Source organism: Octopus bimaculoides, chromosome 1, assembly GCF_046866305.1.
Source record: "Octopus bimaculoides isolate indiv1 chromosome 1, ASM4686630v1, whole genome shotgun sequence".
Taxonomy (NCBI): Eukaryota; Metazoa; Mollusca; class Cephalopoda; order Octopoda; family Octopodidae; genus Octopus; species Octopus bimaculoides.
In genome coordinates, this window is record NC_142928.1 from 121737206 (window position 1) to 121754489 (window position 17284).

General features: G+C 36.4%; 1 protein-coding gene across 5 annotated transcripts in view; it reads left to right on the top strand.

Annotated features, from left to right (window-relative positions):
- LOC106870855 (beta-galactosidase) overlaps nt 1-17284 on the top strand; it is a 157660-nt gene that overhangs the window by 102739 nt on the left and 37637 nt on the right. For all 5 annotated transcript variants that reach the window (XM_089357188.1, XM_089357180.1, XM_089357185.1 and 2 more), the window contains 4 exons: nt 3952-4102; nt 4878-4941; nt 9271-9365; nt 12647-12830. In XM_089357188.1, coding sequence (XP_089213314.1) covers nt 3952-4102; nt 4878-4941; nt 9271-9365; nt 12647-12830 — 494 coding nt within the window. The remainder of the gene's footprint in view (nt 1-3951; nt 4103-4877; nt 4942-9270; nt 9366-12646; nt 12831-17284) is intronic.

A 17284-nucleotide genomic window follows, 5' to 3' on the forward strand; every position in this document is an offset into this window, starting at 1 on the left:
CACAAGCATGGTATACCTCTTCATTTTCTGTATCAGAATAGGATCTGCTATGTTGATATGTCCAAGGGAAAAATGAGTAAGTCGATATTTTGAGTAACTTTATGTCAGCTTGCTTTCCATTTATGGTCTGCTAAAGTTTTGTTTTTTTTCACAAATGCTCAGTGCATTTTGTATACATGCTGTTTATGAGAACTGTTAGAAATGAGTTGAGGATTTGTTTATTCATTTAGTTTGGCTTGTACCACATGTAAAAGTAGTTGAATGAAGTCTTTTGTTGGTTACTTTTGATGCAAAGAAGTCAGAAGTGATCTAAACTGTTAGTGAAAGGTATTGTAACAGTCCTAGTTGTAGCTTTGTTAGTTGGAGGCATGATTGTGAAGTAGAGATGATGAGTTTGTAACTGTATTCTATTCATATTTGTGTTTAGTATTACTTCATGATACCTTTTGCTCATGTTGATCTGATAAAAGCTTTGTCTGATTTGGTACATAGCAACTAGTCTGCTTTTTATTTCTGCTCTATCTTCTGTGGGATGATCAGCATCATTACCTTTGGTGAACAACTCTAGTGCTCCATACTAGGGCTGATCTAGAAATGGTTTCCCTAGTATGCTACCATCATTGCTGTGTCTTCTATAAGACAATTGGTAACACTCTCACTCATCTTTTGTTGTAGTAAACTGTTCATTCAACTGTTCTGGTTGTTGCCTAACACAACATTGAAACAACTTAACAACACTCATTAATATAGTATGTGCTCTAAGTCACTGATTGATCTGAAAGGGATGACTTGGGCATGTCTGTTGACAAAAAAGGACGAAATAAGTGTGCTAGCTAATTAATTCAAAAGGTGATCATGTAGGTATACCTCTGAACTTACATGAACAAACTGTTGCACCAGTTGATTGCTCCAGATAGTGGTGATGTAGGGCAGCATTAGCCCCAGCTGGTCTGAGGATAGATTTGGTTACCAGCAAATTTAAATTATGAATTTACGTTTGTGTTATTGGCACATCGTGAATGTAACATGAAATATTCACTCTATACTTAAATTAACCAAAGGCTAAAATACAGAAATACTTTAGTTAATACATTTTCTTTGACTCTGTCTACAATGTCTGGTGAAATATTTTTACCATGGATAAACAGTTTGGGAATCATTGGTCTCAGTACCAGCTCATGGAAAAATTTAAGTGCATTCATGGAAACTGGTGAAACCCTCATCCTTTATACAATACTTACACTGTTGATAGCTCTAGTCTGTACGACTATATGAAACTTACTTATTGCTTGGTGTACTGAATCAGTGAAAGTTGAGTATGTTTATCAAAAATGAAATATAGTTGTTGGACATAACCAATGCCCTGTCAGCTGTTTGGTTGGCACACTAGTAGCCCTCCAAAGAGCAATTTAATTAATTCTAGCTTTGCCACAAAGCCAGCAATTTTTTGAGGAGAGAGGGAAGGTTGTTTACGTCACCTCCAATGCTCAACTGGTACAAGAGGAGGAAAAACAAAATTGACTTCAGTAACATTTGAACTCAGAATGTAAAAATGTTAAAAGCCAGAAGAAATGCTGGTAAGTATTTTGTCTGGTTGAGTAACAATTGTGCCAGTATCCTGCCTTTAAAAAACGGGGGCAAAATAATAAGAATACAATGTAATACTTCAAATATGAAACAGATGAAAGTGAGAAGTTACGCTAAATTTCATGTTAAATTACAAAGATATTTATCATAGTAAACATCTACAATCACTACTAAACCTCCACCACTCCCTTGCTATAATTTGTTTAAAGTCAGAGATGAATTTGGGTGAATGATAATCAGGATGTATACTAGAAATTCAATGAAAATCTACATAAAAATGAACTAATTACAGATAGAAGTGGCAAACTGGTTTAAATTAACCTCTGATATGAAGATGATGTGAGATAAGATGAGATTGGATTTATGCCAATAACAAGCTGGCCTGGTGTTGCTGTTTATCATTGACTATGAAAAGTATGAAAAGCAATGTGTGATGTTACAGAGCTCATGAAAGGATGTTTTTTTTTCTATTTATTTGTTATTGTTCTTATTATCCAGCAGCAACAGCTACACTGGTTTTGCCAGGCCCATTTGAGTAAACCTGTGATCTAGAAAGAGCCTCTATGTGGTTGTTTGACTTCTATTCTTTTATTGATTTAATTCATTGAACTGCAGTTATTCCAGGTACTGCCTTCAAGGAAATAAAAGATCATATCAACTGCAGTGCTTATTTCAGTCTGATACTTATTTTATTGAAAGCTGTTTGCTGAACTGCTAAGATAGAAAATATTAAAGAAGCAGCATCAAAACTACACTAGTTTGTTAAAACTAATGTGTGTGTACACACACACACACATGCACACACACACACACACACACGCACACAGGATTGGTTATACAAATAAAAGAAACAGAACTCAGTACTTTAAGTAGAATATCTATACTATTCATAACTGAGAAGCTACTTCAATAATTCAAGAAGCTGCAGTTTCTTATGTGTGCATACATGCATACGCATGCGTGCACAATGTACATGCTGTCTAGCTTTTACTCAGTGCACATCCCTGCTCAAAGTTGCTGTGCTTTCTGTTGAATCCCTTATGGGAAAATAGTTTCAGTTTACAAACATTTTGGGTGACAAACAACCTTCAGGAATGAATTAAATTCATAAATTGAGGTTCCACTGTATACGTAGACACAGTAGGCTTCTGTACAGTTCCTACCAAACTCCAGTTGGCCACCTCAAACAGAACATCTGCTTTAAAGTGAAAAGTTTGTATTGGAATCAGAGATCTTGAGATATGGGTTAAACATGATGAGGGAGATACAGAGCGTTATATTGTTAAGCAGCTATATAGAAACCCCTGTATTGGCTCATCTTTATTTTCTTGTTGTTGTTAAGTCCTAGAACAGATCTGATTTTCTAAACCTATGATGAAAGGCACTCCACCTGTGAATATCCCCTGTCTGTGTATATTATGCACCACATTGTTCTGTGTATCCTTTATTTAAGTTGGTTGCATATAACTTGAAAGAGAGAGAGAGAGAGAGAGAGAGAGAGATTTGGTTGTTATTTTTAGCAGGTTGAGCCACTGCATAGAAACTCCCTGATTGTTGTTAATTTTGGTGGTGAGTGAGCCAGAGGTTTTTTCTTTGATGCTGCCTATTTACAGCTGAATGGACTGAGTCACAATAAAATAGTTGTCTTCACCACACTTTCAATATAAAATAATCAGATATGAAAATATGCTATTTCAAGCATTTTTATTCATTTATTTATTTATTTATTTGTTTTTCACAAATCCCATTCTACATCAATGTAAGGATCAATTCATAATATTACCAACAAGCCATCTTGAGCTGTCTTCAAAAACCCTATTAAATTATGATCCCTAGAAAACTTGTAGACTTTGGCTGCTACACAAGAATGTTAAGAATGACTCTGAATATCACATGGAGAGCTCATTTAACTAATGAGCAGCTTTATCAAGATCTGCCCAAAACGACTGAGAAAATTCAGCAGAGAAGAATGAGTGTTGCTAATCATTGAGTCTGGCACACAGAAGAACCTGGGTGTCAACTGGTCTTATGGTAGTCAGTTGAAGGAAGAATCAACAAGGGAAGAAAACATCTAACCTATGTGGACAACTTGCTCAGGACAGTGAAATGGCAAATGTTGATGAATTAAGAACATGTATGGGGGACCATAATGGATGGTGTGTTTGTGTGAAATCATTGAAGCATTCAGAAGAACTGCCAAACTTACTATTTGTTTATTTATTTATTTATTTGTGATGTTTGCTGAAATAAAAATGTAAATTTTCCAATTCCTCTCATATCTAGATTTACTTATATATAATACCAATTTATTATCATGATAGCAGTAATCTATATTTTGTTTTAATTTATTTTTTATTTTTTCAGTTACATAGCATGGAATTTCCACGAGCCTTTACCTAAAGTCTACCAGTTTTCTGGGGATCATGATTTGGTAGGATTTTTGAAAACGGCTCAAGATGTTGGCTTGTTGGTAATATTACGTATTGGTCCTTACATTGATGCAGAATGGGATTTTGTGAGTATATTTTTTGAGATGCTATTACTATACATAAGGGTATGTCCTTTTATATGTGAAAGCACATTTGTCTTTTAATGTAAACAACTGAGTGTAACAGTTGGTGTAACAGTAGCACACTTGTTGCGAAAACCCACGTTTACTGTCAAGGGCTTATATGCCCCAAAATTAGACTATTTTCTTTAATCAATGCACAGTGACCACTTATAAGCTTTAAAGCTTATAAAGAAAATATTATTTACAGAATTGTAAAACTCAGCACCGCTTATCAAATCATTGCAGAAAATGCATATGCTTGCTTGTTTGTTTATATAAACAACTGTATTTTAGAATAGGTGAAGGCACATGGCCTAGTGGTTAGGATGTTGCACTCATAATCACAAAATTTTGGTTTCAATTCCCAAACTGACAGAGCATTGTGTTCTTGAGCAAAACACTTCATTTCATATTGCTGCAGTTCACTCAGCTGTAAATAGGTTACCCTGCAACAAACTGGCATTAAGCTCATGGGGAATATGGGCCTGCCCACCTAGCCAGTGGGTTGGCATCATTTGAAAGTTACAACGTGAGGAAGTGCATTGTGACTAGGAGTATATAACAACATCTAATAGTTTGGTCGGTTAATAAAGTGATACAGTGACAATGATTTCAGAATAGGTATAAGAAAATACTCCTGCCATTGAAGTCTCTTTAGCCTAAAAAATATGAAAGTACTGTTGAAAGTATTGTAGATATTAGATACAGATATTTGCTCACACATTCAATTTTTTTCTAGGGTGGCTTTCCTTCATGGATGCTTTCAAGTACCTCAAATATGACACTACGTACCATGGATCCAGGTATGTCTGTTAAACATTCTATAGTTCAGTTTAATCAAACCAGGTTCTTTCTAGGTTGAAACACTTGATATTTTTTAAAGGAAATAAATGTCACAGTCCTTCATTAGCTCCTTTGTGAAGCCCCATTGCTTGAGGCAAGGCTTCACCACTTCTATCCATGTTTTCTTCAGAATCTCTTGGCCCCATGTTCCATCCATTTGGCATTGTTTGGTATGATACATGTAGAAGGAACCCAATTATTATTCTTCAAATATATCTATACCAGCACAATCTTCTTTCTTGTACTCTGTGGCTGATACCTCTAATGCACAGTTTTCCTCTCACCTCTCTTATTCTCTGTTGTTCATGTATGGTGATATTCACAACCAGTTGAGTATGCTCACCTCATTTCTTTCCAACCTTCACATATCCTTCACATTCAGCAACCCTGTCATGTTACCATGTAATGTTGCACTTTTTACACAAGCAGGATACAATCTGCCTTTGATTCAGAGAAAAAAGCTCTTTGTTGCCAACTGAAGTTGTAGCTCCCTGAACTTGTTCCACCTCATCCTTATGCTGATTACTATGCTTGTGCAATACCTTGCTCTGAAAGGATTACCCTCGGTAACAAAAGCTTTTAACCACTACTGGTGAACCTTCTGGGCAACTGGGTCTTCATTTCTAGGGTATTGTTACTACTAACTGTTCTTGTGAATTTTTTACATATGAAGTCCTTCTTCTCTGTCAACCAGCCTGTGATCCCACTGAACTTTTGTGTATACATTGTTTGCATTGTGTAGCCAGTACTTTTTACTTATTCCCTTTCTTCATATTGAATATGACCACTTCCCAGTTGAGTATTTGCCAGTTCCAGAAACTGGTTCTATATTTGGGATTTTTCCCTTAAATCTTTAGTAGATTCAGCTGAGAACTAAACAGCCAATTTTGAACTCCTCTCCTATAGCCAGGAGGATTGTAATAAACAGCAAGGGGCTGAGAATGGAGGCCTGATGGATACTTACTTTCATGCTAAGTTCCTTACTGAACTTATTCCAAACTCACATTTTGCTGACAATCACCCCTGTGCATTGCTTGCATGATTCTAGTACATTATTCCTCTACCTGCAGTTTTCTTGAGATCTGTTCAGCTCATCCCTCTATACACTTCTTATTCTTGAGACTCTTATACAAACCCTATGGAGAAATTGCATAAAAAGACATTTGTTTACAACTGTCCACTGAATTTAAGTTTAATTTACATATACAGTGTTGACTGAAATCTATAGATTTATTCTATATTAGATTATAGTCCATGTCAGTACTCTCAGGAGCTGCTAATCTCTTTATTAGTATGCCTGCACTTCTTGTGCACCCATTGTTTACATTGGATAAACTGCATGTGATTTCCTACCTATGCTTTTCCTTGAAGGTACCAGGGTCCTGTCCTCTCTTCTACTTACTAATACTTTAGGTTTTGTTAAATTTACTTTGAGGCCTCTTGATTCTTGGTTCTAATTCAGGTCTGGAATTGTTTTGCCTAAACCAACTACTGGTTCAGTTATATGAACTGGTTTAGTTATATGAGGTCATCAGCATAGACGTGTTCCCATGACAGCTCATAAAGCTTTGGTTGCACTGGGTTAGTATGGTACCACTCATTGGAATTGAAATTGAAACCATACAGCTGTACCAGTGCCTATATGTATGTATGTATGTGTTTATGCATGTATGCATATACGTTTGTGTGTGTGTGTGTGTATATATATATATATATATATATATATATATATATATATATATATAAATATATGCCCATGTGTCTGTATATATTTGTACATATATATAGTTATATTTAAGAAAGAATACGAGATGAACTCCTATTTTCCTGTAGAAGTGCTCAAGAATTTCAGACTTGGGACAAAAGATATATATATAAGTGATGATAACACCAAATAATTCAGTCCACAAACAATAGTCCAACTCACTTTCATCAATATAAATGATATAGAAGAATCACCAGAAGCACATACTTAATTATTACATAGAATATATTAAAATACATAGATACATTAAAAATATATAGAACATATTTAATATGCACACTCTATACTATAACCAGGCTTTAAAACTAAGTGACTTCCTTGATGAAATATACTACATCCATGACACTAAACTTAAAATAGAAATAGCAAACCTATATCCGGACAAGAGTTCAGAACCTATTAAAATTGTCTCTAATCCAGATCAACTAAATAAACCAAATATAATTCATCGTAATTGAACTTATTGGCAACCAAGATCTTATAATTATAACCCTTCACATAATAATATGCTCAAGCTAGCCACTGAATTGAGAAAATGCAAATTTCTTTGGTACACCCCTCCCTTCTCCCTTCAAATAAAACTCTTACCTTTAAGATTTTAGAATCAAACTCCCCACTACATCACAAGTACTACCCCATATCTAATAAATCAACAGTGAAAAGTTCTTATTCAACTACACCTAATTTAGGATCTATAATAGCATCAATTAACAAATCTAAAATTCAATCTCAATTGTACACACAAGAACCAATAAAGTACATCATTTTAGACCTGACTAAGTAGTTGAAACTTGCAATCCTAATGTGCTTGCCCTATCTGAAACAAATTCGATCAATCTAAACACTCCCCGTTTGCCACACAACAACCTATTGCCTCTAATTCCACCAAAACTGAAGACCATACGCCAAATTAGTAGAAGAAAAAACTGTAATTGTCAAGATCCTGAATCTTGTCCCCTAGTGGGATTTTGTATTTATAAAAATGTTATATACAAATATTGTGCATTAACACATGGAGCACAAGTAAAGACCTGTATTGATAGCACTACAGATTTCAAATGTAGGTATTGACCACATTTAAACTCTTTCAAAAATCCTAATTATAAAACTTCAACTACACTAGCTAAACATTCATTATCTTTAGTCAAGAAACATGAAATATACACTGGCATAGTCTATTGTAATGGGAGCTCCCCATTATAACACAAAATTGGGCAACTAACCCCCAAACAATTAACCCCCAGAAACAGCCTTCTTCCTGAATTTTTATCTTTCATTTCATTATTTCATTTTTATTCTGTGAGTGAGACCACTTTTTTATACATATACATTCATACATCTTTGATATATTTTAATATATTTATGTATCAATGTTTACATCTGTATATTTTTAAATGTATTTATATATTTTTAATATATCTATATATTTATACATTTTTAATGTATCTATGTATTTTAATATATTCTATGTAATAATTAAATTTATGCTTCTGGTGATTCTTCTATATCAATTCTATTGATGAAAGTGAGTTGGATTATTGTCTGTGGACTGAATTATCTGGTGTTATCCTCACTTATATATATACACAGACACAAATATATATGCGTGTGTGTGTGTGTATGAATCTATATATTTACGCATGTATAGATATATACACACATAAGGAAGTTGGTTATATCTTTGAGGAGTGGTTAACAAATGGTTCATCAGGAGATTCTCTCCCTCTTTTATTTTTTTTGTTTGTATATCAATAACATAGGGGAAAAAATGTGTTTACATTCTTATTTAACTCACAGTGAGGCTTTATAATATTTATATTTGTTTCAGTTCTTTTGATTTATTCTGTATTGTGCATATCATCATCATCATCATCATCGTTTAACGTCCGCCTTCCATGCTAGCATGGGTTGGACGATTTGACTGAGGACTGGTGAAACCGGATGGCAACACCAGGCTCCAATCTAATTTGGCAGAGTTTCTACAGCTGGATGCCCTTCCTAACGCCAACCACTCAGAGAGTGTAGTGGGTGCTTTTACGTGTCACCCACATGAAAACGGCCACGCTCGAAATGGTGTCTTTTATGTGCCACCCGCACAAGAGCCAGTCCAGGGGCACTGGCAACGATCTCGCTCGAAAAACCTCATGTGTCACCCGCACAAGAGACAGCCCAGGGGCACCGGCAACGATCCCGCTCGGAAGATTTCATGTGTCGTCCGCACATGAGCCAATCCAGGGGCACTGGCAACGATCCTGCTCGAAAGACTTCATGTGTCGCCCGCACATGAGCCAGTCCAGGGGCACTGGCAACGATCCCGTCTCGCTCAAGGCATTTCATGTGTCACCCGCACAAGAGCCAGCCCAGGGGCACCGGCAACGATCCCGCCCGAAAGATTCCATGTGTACATATACAAATATGTATATGTGTATGTATGTTTGCATATGTATATGTAAATATCTGTGTGTGTATATATATATATATATATACATATATATATATATATATGATTTTTCTATTTCTTTAGTATATCTCAAGTATGTGGATGAGTGGCTTGATAAACTGCTTCCGTTGCTGAAGCCCATGTTATATTTAAATGGTGGTCCTGTCATTATGGTTCAAGTAAGTTAAAATAAGATCTTGTTGCTTGTTTGGTGTTATCTTTTATTTTTCATCTTTTATTTGTTTCAGTCATTTAACTGTGGCCATGCTGGGGCACTGCCTTGAAGGGTTTTAGTTAAGCAAACTGACCCCAGGTCTTATTTTTTTTTAAGCCTAGTATTTATTCTATCAGTTTCTTTTGCCAAACCACTAAGCTATAGGGATGCAAACATACCAACACTGGTTGTTAAATGGTGTTGAGGGGACAAACACACACATATGATGTGCTTCTTTCAGTTTTTGTGTACCAAATCCACTCATAAGGCTTTGGTCAGTCTGAGGCTACTGTAGAAGACGCTTGCCCAATGTGCTACGCAGTGGGACTGAACCTGAAACCATGTAGTTGAGAAGCAAGCTTCTTACCACACAACCATGCCTGTGGATATATTTTGTTGGCTGCGTGAATAATAACAGTATCAAAACCTGTGAATATTTAACTGAAATATTTTTCATTGGACTTAAAGGATATTTGTTGTTGGCCATTTATAATTAATGACATTAATAATTATGCACTGGGAGAGAGACAACTGCTCTGAAATTACAGAAGGCTTTCTGTGTGACAACATACGATTGACCCAAAAATATATAATGTCAACTACGCAAATCTCCATGGTGACAAAGGTCCTTGGCTGTCTGTGTAAATGTCTGGAACTGTCAGAGTGGCAAGAATGGTGGCACATGTCACTCAGCTACTTTCAATATTCTGCAAAGAGTTTAGGCTCAAGAAGTGGTCTTTTATAGGGTACAAGAAAAATATTCTAGAAAATTAAATCATGGCACAAATTCATGTTGATTGATTGCTTAATAAATCAATCACATAAAATTGCAGTGGTTTGCTCATGGTATCTGATTGGTTATCTAGTGGTTAGGTTTCAAATCACCACTGCAGTCTTTTTTTAAACATCATTATATGTCATTCTGGTTTCATATTAAGTAATTGAACCCCTATTTTGGTCCTTTGATGTCTTTAGTAGAGTCCACTCTGATGCTGGTATTAGGACAAATTGTTCAGTTTTCTATCTAAAGGTAGATTAATTACCATTATGATGTGCTGCTTTCACCCAGGGCAATCCATGAGTCCTGGTTACTTCCTCTACATTTCTCTATGAGTCACAAGGATAAAAGAAAGTTCATAGATGCTGCACTCACTCCTTTTATTAAATCATATAAGTGTGCATGTGTGTCTGTCTTTGTGTGTGTGTGTGTGTATGTGCACATCCGTATGAATATACATACATACATATATATATATATATATATATATATATATATATATGTATTTGCTTTTTCTGTGAACACTAGAAAGGTTGCAAAGTAAATTACAAGACAAAGAATTAGGAGGCCACCAAACAGACATGCACGTGTGCATGCATGCGCGCATACACACACACACACACACACACACACACTGTTGTAGAGGTCAGCTGTCCAGCAGAGAGAACATTTATGGTGAATCAATGCAGAACTTACAGCTCTGGTGCCCTGACTATAAATTCTCATTTGTACATATCATCATAGGTGGATAAAGCTGTGTACCTCCAAATTTACACAGAAACCTGTGTCACCAACTCTTACTTTTTACCAATCAAAGTAATACTTCCCCATTGTCTGATATGTTCTCACAGAATATTGGAAATGAATGGCATTGCTTGTATGATAGGGACAATCATTTTGCATTTATCATATGATGTCAAAACAGGGAGACACAAACATACACATATACACATATAACAAGCTTCTTTCAGGTTCCGTCTACCAATTCCAAAGGCAGAACCTGGAGCCATGTGGTTGGGAAGCAGACTTCTTACCACACAGCCCTATTTGCACCTTTAATATGCTAACAAAATGTTTTTAACGATCATGTTACATGTAGTTATTAAGTTAGTTCTTAATCATACATGTTCATCTGTGACTATATTAATTGATAAACATTTTATTTAAATTTTACATACATTAGGCGCAGGCATGGCTGTGTGGTGAGAAATTTGCTTTTCAACCACATGGTTCTGGGTTCAGTCCCACTGTGCAGCACCTTAGGCAGGTGTCTTCTACAATAGCCTCAAGCTGATTGATGCTTGGTGAGTGAATTTGGTTGACTGAAACTATCTGGATACCTATTGTGTGTGCATGTGCATGTGCATGCACACATGCATGTGTGTTTACCCCCACCCACACCACCTGGCAACTGGTGTTGGTTTGTCTATGCCACTGTAACTCAGTGGTTCTGCAAAAGAGACCAATAGAGAATGTACCAGACTTAAAAATAAATACTGGGGCAATCTTTTCAACTAAAACCCATCAAAGCAATGCTCCAGCATGGCCACAGTGCAGAGACTGAAACTAGCAAAAGATTTAAGATAAAAGGATTTCAAGAGATATCATTTTTGTTTTTATTAGACTTCATAAGCACTAATCTGAATCAGATAAAAGAGTCAGGACTACCCACACCTGATATTACTTAACACAGTGTTTCTCAACCATTTTTTGCCGATGGATCCCTTTGATTCCTATAATACTCCACTGGACATCTATAGCCATTTGTTGTGTATAAAAAAAATCCTATTGTATTTTTATAATTACATATTATTAAGACTGAAGGCTAGTCAGGCGTTGCCAGTACCGCCTGACTGGCCATCATGCTGGTGGTATGTAAAAGCACCCACTACACTCTCAGAATGGTTGGCGTTAGGAAGGGCATCCAGCCGTAGAAACTCTGCCAAATCAGATTGGAGCCTGGTGCAGCCATCTGGCTCACCAGTCCTCAGTCAAATCATCCAACCCATGCTAGCATGGAAAGCGGACGTTAAATGATGATGATGATAGGAATTGTGTTAAAAAACTATTAAAATATTTTGTGTGTTGTAGAAGTATAAGCGACTTATTGTGCGTAAATTTTAATAATAAAATCTTACGAGGGGGTGCTGAAAAGTTCCTGGCTTTAAAGGTATCATGAAAGGCCTGGTTGGAGGTCCAATCTTTTGAGTTCTTTTACAGGGCTTAGAAAAATTGAAGGACGGCTGCAATAAGTGTGGGAATCTAAGGGGGGAATGTATTGGATAAAATCATAATTAACTGATCGTCCTGTGTTTTCTTTTACCCAAAGGCAGGAACTTTTCAGCACCCTGTTATATATGAACTCCTAAGTCCCATATTGACCCCAATAGAGAAACACTGACTTAATAGTTATTTCGTAGCAATTTTTTGTTTTGTTTGTTGATTTTTCAAAATTCTTTCTTTTTTAGGTAGAGAATGAGTACGGCAGCTACTTTGCATGTGACCATGAATATATAAGGCATTTAGAGGGAAAAGTTAATCAAGCATTTGAAAACAAAGCCTTTCTGTTCACAACTGATGGAAATTCTGTAGGCCTTATGAAATGTGGTGCTTTGCAAGGGATGTATGCTACTTGTGACTTTGGTGTAACAAGTAAGTTTAGAACATTTAACCCCTTTAATACCATCCCACCCAAACCACCCCCAGTTGTACAATACAAACTTCTTGTTTAACATGGTGCAGGCATGGCTGTATGGTAAAAGGTTTGCTTTCCAACCACATGCTTCCAGGACCAGTCCCACTGCATGGCAAATGGATTTGGTAGATGGAAACTGAAAGAAGCCCGTCGTATCTATCTATCTATCTATTTATCTATCTTCCTTCCTTCTGTCCTTCCTTCCTTCCTCCCTTCCTTCCTTCCTTTCTTTCTTTCTTTCTTTCTTTGTCATTATTAAGCTGTCATTTGGGACATAAATTAACATTAAATTTTGGTGGATAGTTTTAATTTAGCCCATGTTCCGTTATTCATTTACTTGTTTCAGTCATTTGACTGCTATCTTGCTAGATAGATAGATAGATAGATAGACTGAAACAATTAAAAGAATAACGGAACATGATCTAAATTAAAACCATCCATCAAAATTTAATGTTAATTTATGTCCTAGACGTCAGCTTAATAATGACAAAATTATATTACTAAATTCATTTTATTTACAAAATTAATTGAAATATAATCAGTGTATTTTAACAGAAATATAGTAATAAAAGGATTAACAATTAGTGTGGCCATACTGGGATATCGCTTTGAAGAATTTTTAGTTGAATTGATCAACCCAAGTACTAACTTTTTTGTGAAGCCTTGTACTAATTCTATTGGTCTCTTTAGCTGAACCATTAAGTTAAGGGTATGTAAACACACCAGCAACAGTTGCCAAGCAGTGGTGGGGGACAAACACAGACATGAAGACACAAATGCACACTCACACACACACACACACACACACACACACACCCACACACACACACACACATATGACAGCTCCTTAAAGAAGTGCTGATTTCTCAAAGTGGATGGCACATGTTGAAGTGGGAGACCCCAGAAGACATGGGATGAAGTACTGAAGAATGACCTCAGGAAGCTGAACCTTTCAGGCATGATAAAACAGGGCCAAGATACTTGGCATCTGACCATACTCAAGAAGACCTGTAACCCACGGCAGAAGTGTTAAGACCCATGTGGTGCTAAGAAAAAGTGCCTGTGCAGTGCCACATAAAAGCTCCCAGTGTACTCTCTAAAGTGGTTGGCATTAGGAAGGGTATCCAGCCATGGAAACCATGTCAAATCAGACTGGAGTCTGGTGCAGCCTCACCAGCTTGCTAGCTCTGATGTGTGTGTGTGTGTGTGTGTGTGTGTGTGTGTGTGTGTGTGTAGGGGTATTTATGCGTGTATGTCTTTGTGTCTGTGTTTATGTCCCTGTAACTTAGCATTTTGGTAAAACAGACTGATAAAATAAGTACTAGGCTTACAAAGAAGAAGTCCTGGGGTCAATTTTATTTGACTAAAAAGCCCTTTAAGGCAGTGCTCCAGCATGGCCACAGTCAAATGACTGGAACAAGTAAAAGAATAAAAGAATGCTCTGTGTAATTTTACTCCTTACTGAGTAGGAACCTAGTATGCTTGATTCCATGTACACTTGAGATACAGGAGCCAACTTAACTCATTTTTGATAGTGGGGTACATTCTAGAATTCTTCACACTTCATAGGATGTAGGATGCATATTTTATTTTTACTGGAGGTTGTGAGAAATGATTAAATTGTTATTTCATCAGCAAAAATTTTATTAGCACCTTTTACCTTTTACTTCAAGAATTTTTAGTCGAATAAATCAACCCCAGTACTTGTCTTTTTTGTTAAGCCTGGTAATTCTATTGATCTCTTTTGCTGAACCACTAAGTTACAGGGATGTAAATGCACCAATACTAGTTGTCAAGTGGTTGAGGGTGGGACAAGCACAGACACAAAGACACGTCTACCAAATCCACTCACAATGCTTTGGTTAGTCTGAGGCTATGGTACGTAGAAGACACTTGCCCAAGGTTCCACACTATGGGACTGAACCTGGTACCATGTGGTTGGGAAGCAAACTTCTTACCACATAGCCAGGCATTGAAATTTAAGGACAAGAGCTGTTTCGGACTGGTTAGATTATGTAAGACTTATTTGGAAGTAATTAGGTCGTAGTTGTGAATGCTGGGCCTTATGGATGCTATAAAAAAATAGGATCACATTATATGGAAAATAGCTGTATTGCAAACTCATACATCTCTTATTAGCAAAGGAAAATTGGTGGTGATGATGATGGTAATTATTATTATTACATTTCAAGTTTGACTCTCTCTGAGGTTGGCTTTGCTATTCATTCTTCTAAGGTTAATAAAATAGATGTAAGTCAAGAACAGGAATTGACATGACTGTTTGTACTATTCTGCAACTAGTTTGTGGCCTTGTACACCTATGTTAGAAACCACTAATATCATCATCATCATCATCATCATCATCATCATTATTGTCATCATCATCCTCTTCCTCATTATCATTATGGTCTTCATCTTAGCAACAAAACACTTCCCTCCCATGCAAAGGAGTAACTATGTGAAATGTGTAAGAACTACAATGCTACATGATAGTATAAAAATGAGTATGGAATGCAGAAGATCTTGTAAAGGCTGGAGTTAAATAAGCTGAGTATGATCTAAGTTTGCAATTTTGACTTGCATGAGACATGGAGCACAAATGAATTGAATGGCCACAAATTAAAAGCATCAGTCAATATGTACTTGAGAATTGGATGTACAAGTATGGACACATGATGTGAATGGACAATATGCATTGAATGTAAAATGGCATTCAGACAGTGGAAGTTTCATGGGAAGAGCTGGTTAGCTTAAATATCAGGATTTTGGCTCTTACAGATGACTAGCAGAGGCACCTGGCGTTGCTCAGGAATGAAATTGTTGCTTATCGGTACTTGGAAACTTTTAGGAAAATTAAAATGGGGATTAAATGAAACAAATGATTTACGTGAATATCCTCACAAGAGTAATTGAAATAAATGGCGATTGTGGAACCCCCCACGCACGCACGCACACACACACACACACAGTATTACACATCAGATGAAATGGACGTGTGTGTGTGTGTGACAGAGAGAGAGAGAGGTTTGTTGTCATGTATACGTACATGCATAAATATGCATACATCTTTGTGTGTGAGTGTGTATGAGAGAGAGAGAGAGTAAATACTACGTACACAACGCTCTCTCACTTTGTCTCTCACACACACACACGCACACATACATCCAAAAATGATGGATGCATATGACAACACACCCCTTGACTCACTCACACTCTGTCTCTTACTAACACACACATACATAAATGTATACAAACATATTTACAAAGACACACGTGTGTGCGCGCGCGCGCACGTGTGTGTTGTGAGAGAGAGAATATTGTGAAGCTAGAGAGAGAAGCTTTTTGCCGTTGTTACGTCAATACTAGAAGTTGACATTGAGGAACCTTTTTAAAGAAGTGAATCTTAAATATAAAGCAATATTATTTATTTTTAATAAAAAATCAAATGAAGAGCCTAACATTTATCCGAGGCCAAATTATTCATGCATCACAAGTATGGAAGCATTTGGTGAAGTCGATTTCACGTGAAAAGCGAATACACAGACATCTCTGTTTTATATATTAAGATATAACACAAGATTGAGAAAAATATTGATATGCCATACTGCAGACATATCCAACCCATGTGATTATTAAAAGAACAGACATAAAAATAAGGATGATGATCTTACTAAAAAAAAAATAATGAAAGATCACAATCTGGGAGCTTTATAACATTTCTTCCAGACCTTTTTACCTTGGTACCACAGACTAAGTTGCAGGAAAGCATCTGAAAAATAGCAAAAACACTATAATTGAACAGTTGTTATGAAGCAAACTCACTTGAAAGGATTGTAAGAGAGGTAAAAACAATATGTTTGTGATGTGGATATTATTGAATTCTTTTTAATAATAATATGATGCAGTACCAGGCAGTGGCTGTCATGGCTTTTGATCTTAACTGATTGGAAGTGTTGTCATGTACATGTTTTGTCTTGGTATACAAGATGGCTACAGCAAACATTCTGCTCAATACCACAGATTTGCTTGTCAGTTGTTTGACCTTAACCAGTTGTGCATGTCCCTTGGTGGCTGACGATATGTGCATCTCTGATCATAAGCAGAAGTAATGGGGGTGCATCATAGCCATGTGTTGAGAGGAATTCTTTGGGGTTTGAATAATTCACCTCTGGAAACATGGGTGTTTTATTCATATTGAGCTTCGTATATTTGTACCCCAGTATCACTTTGATAGTATGCACTGCTCTCTCACTCAATAATAGTAAATGAGAAAGCAACCATACTCTTGGATATAGTTGACAGAGATCACCAAGAAAAAATGCTTTCTAATTGATGTATCGATACCAACAGATGACAATGTTTCTCTAAAAGAAATGGAGAAACTTTCGAAATACAAAGATTTGGAAATAGA